This window comes from Sinocyclocheilus anshuiensis, unplaced genomic scaffold (assembly GCF_001515605.1).
Source record: "Sinocyclocheilus anshuiensis isolate Anshui unplaced genomic scaffold, SAMN03320099.WGS_v1.1 scaffold631, whole genome shotgun sequence".
Lineage (NCBI taxonomy): Eukaryota > Metazoa > Chordata > Actinopteri > Cypriniformes > Cyprinidae > Sinocyclocheilus > Sinocyclocheilus anshuiensis.
The window spans coordinates 488277-495413 of NW_015548268.1; the positions used below are offsets into that span (position 1 = coordinate 488277).

The following is a 7137-nucleotide window of genomic DNA, read 5'->3' on the forward strand; positions in this document are numbered from 1 at the left end:
TCACACATACACTCACACACACACACGCGCACGCACACACAGACACACACACGCGCGCGCGCACACACACGCACACACAGATACAGATACACACACACACACACACACACACACACACGCGTGTTGGAATGCAAATGCATTGTTAATGGCATTAAGAAAGTGAGTGATTAGGAAACATGTGGGCGCTGAATGTCCAGTGACAATGCAAATATTCATCTGATGATTAATGTTGCATACATCTGGTTTATGCAATGCCAAACTCAGTAGCTTGTATGCTTGATTACAGAGACCCAAGCCAGTAAACATTATATTCATTACATATCGTACTTACATTTGACAGACCACGATTTCATTTCTGAACTTACAGCATGTAGAGTGTATGACATTATGATAACCAGCAAACATTTAAAGGCTCCACTGAAATGTGCTGAAAATTTGTTCACTCTCAGACGATCAGAGATGTAGCTGAGTTTGTTTCTTCATCAGATTTGGAGAAATTTAGCATTGCATCAGTGTCTCAGCAATGGTGCACTATATAAGTCACTTTGGAATACAAGTTGCAGCACATTTCAAATGCTAAAAAACTTATATTTTGGAAAACACAGTAAGTATCTGGAACTTATTTTGACTGTCAGGTGAAGAAAAAAAAGTAGGCTAGAAATAGCACTCCTCTCCTCAACAAGCCCAAACACCACCTGATCTTTCCTCTAAACCCAAGAAAGGAACGGCATATTTCAATTCCATGAGGAACTAATGAGAAAAATGGGTTGTTGTTTTGCTGATTTGATTTTGTGTGGCTTTTTTGCACTTCTGTATTGCATATAGTTTTATAAGGAATCCAAAGTAATGCTTCCTATTCCTATTATTTTAAATGTTCATAGGCTCCTGTTGTGTTTTTTGTTTCCTTATTATTCTTCAGCTTCCTCCACTGGAGTCAATGTGACAAAAAGTAGTAAAATTTGATTGGGAAGGGTCTGAGAAGTCTTGTCAGTATTTGACATTTCAGGTAAAACTATTTAAAAAACAAAAGTCTTGTCTAATGAATCATTCATACACGAAATATACCGATGTAGTGTATAAAATACAGTATTGTTTCAATTATGAACATTAGAAGTCCTGTTCATCTATTTTATTTTACAGCAGCTTCCCAAACCCGCAGGATTCTGATCTTTTCTGTTTGCACTTTTATTTCATCATTAGTTTTTCTAAAGCAATGTTATCCAGTGTTTAGCTACATTATGCATCTTCCGGCCCAAACATCTCCATCCGCTCAATGTATGTTTTCATAGGAACTGAAGGATCTTTTATGGCAGAAGATCAAATTCAAAGCAAGCACTTACTGGAAATCAATACACTAAAAATATGTTTATTCTTTCTAGATCAATTAACTGGTCACACACATTATATTTAAAAGATTCTGTGTATTTGTAGACGGAGTAAGTGAGAAAGCGATCTCTTGAAAGTGAATTAGGCCACATTAATCTCCACTAGTTTGTTCGTGCAGACAGTAGGCTTGACTTATTGTTGAATACACATTTATGTATTGTTTCAACATGTCATATCAATCAGAGAATGAAATTCAAATAAAGGCTCTTCGTTAAAGAAGCATATGTTTGATCAATGGATTCAGTTTTCTAATACGCTGTGGTCTTTATCATACGTGAGCTGATCAAACTCAGCATCAGGTCTGAGTTCCTAATAATCAAGCGCAAGGGAAACAATGACAGGAAAAAATAAATCCACAATATTGATAATAAACTCTTGAGTAAGTTCAATATTTAGCCTACACATGCAGGCAATCTGGTGCGTGTCGCTATAGAAGTCTGTACGCAAGTCACTGATTATTTTAATTATTATTATTATTATTATTATTATTTATACAAATCAAAATCTTTCTTCATGCATGTTTTAATTTCTAAACGGATGAAGAACACATACAACATCATACATCATACAACACATAATTCAGATAAAATAAAACTAAAAACATTAATGGGGGGATAAAATGAAACATGCAATATTTTCTTTAGATTAAAAGATTAAATTTCTTCATTTTAGGAATTAATTTAATTAGACACATTTTTGATGATGAATTTGCAGTAAATCATACAACAGAATCTGAAAAAATAAAACGTATTTAAAAAAATAAATAAAAGGTATTTAACTGGGCCTGAATGAAAAGGTAGCTTAATCTGTGGAGTTTAAACAAACAACTTAGATTTATATTAATTCTTGTGGTCCAACAAACATGTGGAATTCATTTGCAATATTTTATTTTTATTTAAGGAGTACCATATAACACAGATATTCTTTCATCCATGTTTTAATTTATACAGAATGCAAGGACCTTATTTGACAAAAAACAAAAATGCATTTATTTATGCACATTATTTTATTTTATTTTGCTTACATTTTTAAAATGATGGTTTCATTTTATGAATTAATCTCATTAGACATCATTTTTAATGATGAATTGGCACTAAATCATACTGAATCCTGATTACACACAACAGAAAACAGAGTTTGGGGGAAAAAAAATTAACCAAAATTAAAAGGTAGCTTAGTCTGTGGAGTTTATTTGTCAACAAACAACTTGCATTTTTATTCAGTCTTTAGGACTAACAAACACGTGGAAAGCATTTCCTTCTGTAGTAATGGTATGAAATGAATATCGTGAGAAATACTGATATCGAATGATATTGTGATAACATTTTTGGCCGTGTCGCTCAGTCTTGGCATCAATACTAGAACTGAAACACTGCAGAAGGTAGACTGCTCACTTTAGTGTTGGTTTCAGGAGTCTGTGTGTCGTGTTGTGTTTTCTCCAAGCGGCAACCTCCCGGTCTCTCTCGTGAAGCCAACACGGAAGTGACAAACTGCAATTCATCGACTGGCCGCTAGAGGCTGGCTGCAAAAGGGAGTCAGTCCCATAGACTCCCCATGTTAAACACGTCACGAACACTACGTCCATGTTTTTATACAGTCTATGGTTTTCTCACCTGATCGTCCACCTCAAAGTCACTGTTGTGCTGAGACACGTCCTTCAGCGGCGGCTTCTCCAGACTGCGGCACAGGAGCCACGTGACCAGACCCACCACGAACATGCCGATGTCCGGGATGAACACTCGGATGCCATTCCCGGCGTCTGCACCTCGGACACTGCGGCGAGATACACACACATACAGTACAGTTATTAAAGAGAGCGTGCAAAGTTCTCCCAGTTCTCCATTGCTCGGGTAACCTTGCAGTCCCATCCTTGACACACACACCGCCGGTGGAGCCAGAAGTTGACATGACGGACCACTCATGTTTAGATAGCACCACAAAGCCTCAGTGTTTACACTCTTTGGGAAGTCATGGTTTACTTACAGGTGCCTCTGTATATTAAACTGGGATAGGAGGAAATATTTTAACAAAAAATTACACAAGATAAATGTTTAGGTAAATTATATACAGTAGAAGTAATTTAAAACCGTGTCCGTTCCTCTTGAGCCAAACATTTGTGACCCTGGAGCACAAAAGAAGTCTTAAGTCACTGGGGTATATTTGTAGCAATAGCCAACAATACATTGTATGGGTCAAAAAATATATCAAAACTTAATTTTGGATTAGTAATATACATTGCTAACTTCATTTGGACAACTCTAAAGGAGATTTTCTCAATATTTAGATTTTTTTGCACCCTCAGATTCCAGATTTTCAAATAGTTGTATCTCAGCCAAATATTGTCCTATCCTAACAAACCATACATCAATGGAAAGCTTATTTATTCAGCTTTCAGATGATGTATAAATCTTTGAAATCTTTGTCAAAACATTGACACTTAAGACTGGTTTTGTGGTCCAGTGTCACATTTAAGATGAATTTAAGATGAATTTTACGAGTGCTCTTAGCGCAACAATGAGCTGCCTCTTAAAAACACACAAAAACACTCTGTTCTGCAATAAAAGCCTGCGACTCCCAGTATCCTCGCTCACAGCGCTGGCCCGTCTGGATCTCATTTCCGCGCTCGGCCCGAGTCGAGAGAGATTTTTCATGAAACCAACCCATTCAAGCCTCAGGACAACATCACTTCAGAGAGCGGCCCGTCTCCCTGCTGAAAACTGAAACGCCACTTGTTCATTTTCAGATCTTTAAAGGTTTACGCAGCAGACGTCTGCGCAACTCTGGAAGCCCAGCGCTTTTCAGAAGCTATTCGAGAGTCTCATCAGTCGATCATTTCAATAGACCAAGTGCAAAAAGCGTGAACACAACCATAAACATATTTTGAAGATATCTTGTAAAATATATGCACAGAGGTTGGGAAAATATGGCAAATTCTGAAAACTCAACTTGCTCTAATGTACAGTATAATATAAGTGCTTATTAATGTGATTATTAAACAACAACAAATGTATGTGTATTTTAACATTATATCACAGTGTACTGCTAGTTAGAAGCAATTCAATAATTTAACTGTAATAGGTTGACTTAATTAAGTTTCCCAAACAGGTAACAATAAATCATAATAATGGGTCATATTTTTTAAGCAGAAAAGATTATGGGTATCCTTAAATATAGAACAGACTGGATATTTTTCTATTTTGTTGGTTTACAACATAAAATGACCCAGCCTGCACTGATTTCAAAGCAAAATCCAGACCCTTACAAAAATTAACCATGGCTTTAATAATAATAATTAAAAAATTAAATAAAAACTGGTTATTGTAGTTAACCATGGATTTAATAAATCAAAAATAAAAAAGGTAATTGTATTAAACCACAGTAACCACAAATTAACCATGGTTTTAATTAAAAAAATAAATAATAATAATAATAATTCATAAAAAAATAATAATAAAAAAATTGTTATTGTAGTTAAACCACGGTAACCACAAATTAACCATGATTTTGCTACACTAACCATAGTTTAACCAGGGTGTTTATAAAAATATATAGTTTAGCCATGAAACTCTAGATGGCACAGGCTGATGGGTTGTTAATGTAACGAATATTATTCAGAGAGTTAAACGACTTGGCACAAGCTGATTGGTTCATGCTGCATATGTAGCCACTGAGCTTACTGCCTTGCATTTATATGGCATCACCATGCTAAAATCTTCCGAGAGTTGTCATGATTAAACTGTGGTTATACAAATGACAATCAACCCACCAAAAAAACATGGTTACTACGCTTTTACTATAATAAAGCCATGGCTAATTTTCGTAAGGGTGTATTTTATTGTAACGCAGTACTGTTAATTCTTGTTAATTCTTTGGATTTTAGCCATGTACATCAATCAATCACTATCATATTTTACTTGATTTGTGAATGACAGTTTGCAATCTGTATCGAATGTGATAAGATAAAACACCATAACTCAAAAATAATATTAAGATGACATGACTTTTATCGAGCTGTACACAAAAACAACACACTGCGCGAGCGTAGTGTGATTCACGAAGAAATTACTCTTATGAGTCGGTTCTTTTAAGTGAATCATAAACTTGCCGCTTTAGACTGACCCACAAGAAAATGACTCGTGTATCGTTAGTTCTTTTAATGAATCGTTCAAAAAGAGTGAGCGGTTTGAATCAATACGATAGATTCAACAAAATCGATGTCCGTCGGTGATGTCTGTCGTGAAATTAAGTTTTGTGTATGTAGGGTTTATAAAAATATTATTACCGACTTATTCTTCATAAGACAACAGCGTGTAGTTATGTGCCGGATATCCGGTCAAATAGCATGTAAAGATGCTACAAGTTAAAATCGAGTAACTTTTTACCCTAAAAAATATTTTAGGGTACTTTGTCTAATTTCATCCTGCCAACGACAACCATTTAAAATTATTTATTATAATTATGTACTATGAATTACTGAAGCGACACCAAGCAACACAGAAGTGGTGTTAGTTTCCTGAATGAATCAGTATTTTGAACAAATCATTTGAGTTAATGATTCAATGAATCACTCATAAAAAAACAGTCACTTGCTGCCACCTACTGGTCTGACGGTGTATTCGCCAAGATTCACTGAAACTCCCCATCAATAAATAATAATAATAGTAATAATAATTTACTCTGTTTGCTCTTAAATACAATATACGGAGATAAAGGGAGAATATTCATTCTACAAATGGTAAAATTGTCAGCTGAAAAAGCTACTTTTGCCTTGCTGTCAATTGCGTAACACCACACATAAATGTTTGGGTAGACTCAGGACAAGATCCCTGCGTTCAAAGCAAAGCTTCCCTGACTAGCCTCCATGCAATGGCTTTGAAGTGTGTGATATTTGCTTCATAAACCGTAATAAGTGGCAGACGTTATGGTTAACGTGCCGAAAACAGCCCAAGTGTGATTGTCTCATGGCGCAGATGCACTTTGTAATGACGTCCGCTGTATCTAAACAGTTTACAGTATTGCTCAGAGAGGCCTTTCATCTCGGCGAGCTCATAAAGAGAAAACTGTGAGCAGACACAACTAAAGACAAAGGAGGAGGGCCACAGATGGCACTGATTTGGGTAAAAGCAATGAATTATGGGAACCAGCGAAAGCAAACCTTTAAACCTTTACACTGAACGAGCAATTAAGCGATTAAATTAGATTCAAGAACAAACTGAGATGCTGATGTTCATGGATTGGTGGTGAGGTTAGGGTCAAGATAGAGTTTAGTTTTAATGAGCGCAGCTGAACACAGAGGAGGAATGTGGGCTGACGCTGGCTGGCGTTTCACCAGGTGTCTCAGCAGGAGTCGGCGGATCCCACAGACCCAACCGCAGCCAAAAAGACATTACCTTCGCCTTCCCCGGGTGAGCGGCTCAACTCCAATGCTGAAATACCAGTGAAATGGAGCAGAGATCAGCTGCTTCCAGAGCAGCCAAAGAGAAACTGTCCAAACAAACTCAAGCAAAACAAACCCAATAGAGCTCGATTCCAGCAAAAGCCTGCCAGGGCAAAAACCTCTTTCTGATGCATTAGATACGGCAAAAGCATGCACAAATATTGCTATAAAATTAAACTGCAGCAAGTCATGGATTTCAAGGGACAGGGCTGTAAGCTTTAGAAACAAAACTCTTTTGTTCTCTGGATTATGAAAAATTAAACTGCTTCATTATCCAGAACATTTTCTGTAAGCTTCAACAGTGCAGGAAAAAA

The 7137-nt window shown here is 36.4% G+C and overlaps 1 protein-coding gene across 1 annotated transcript in view; it reads right to left on the reverse strand.

Annotated features, from left to right (window-relative positions):
* The window catches only part of LOC107655677 (piezo-type mechanosensitive ion channel component 2-like), a 96362-nt gene that overhangs the window by 61496 nt on the left and 27729 nt on the right, over positions 1-7137 (reverse strand). The window contains exon 4 of the mRNA XM_016443247.1: positions 3000-3159. Coding sequence (XP_016298733.1) covers positions 3000-3159 — 160 coding nt within the window. The remainder of the gene's footprint in view (positions 1-2999; positions 3160-7137) is intronic.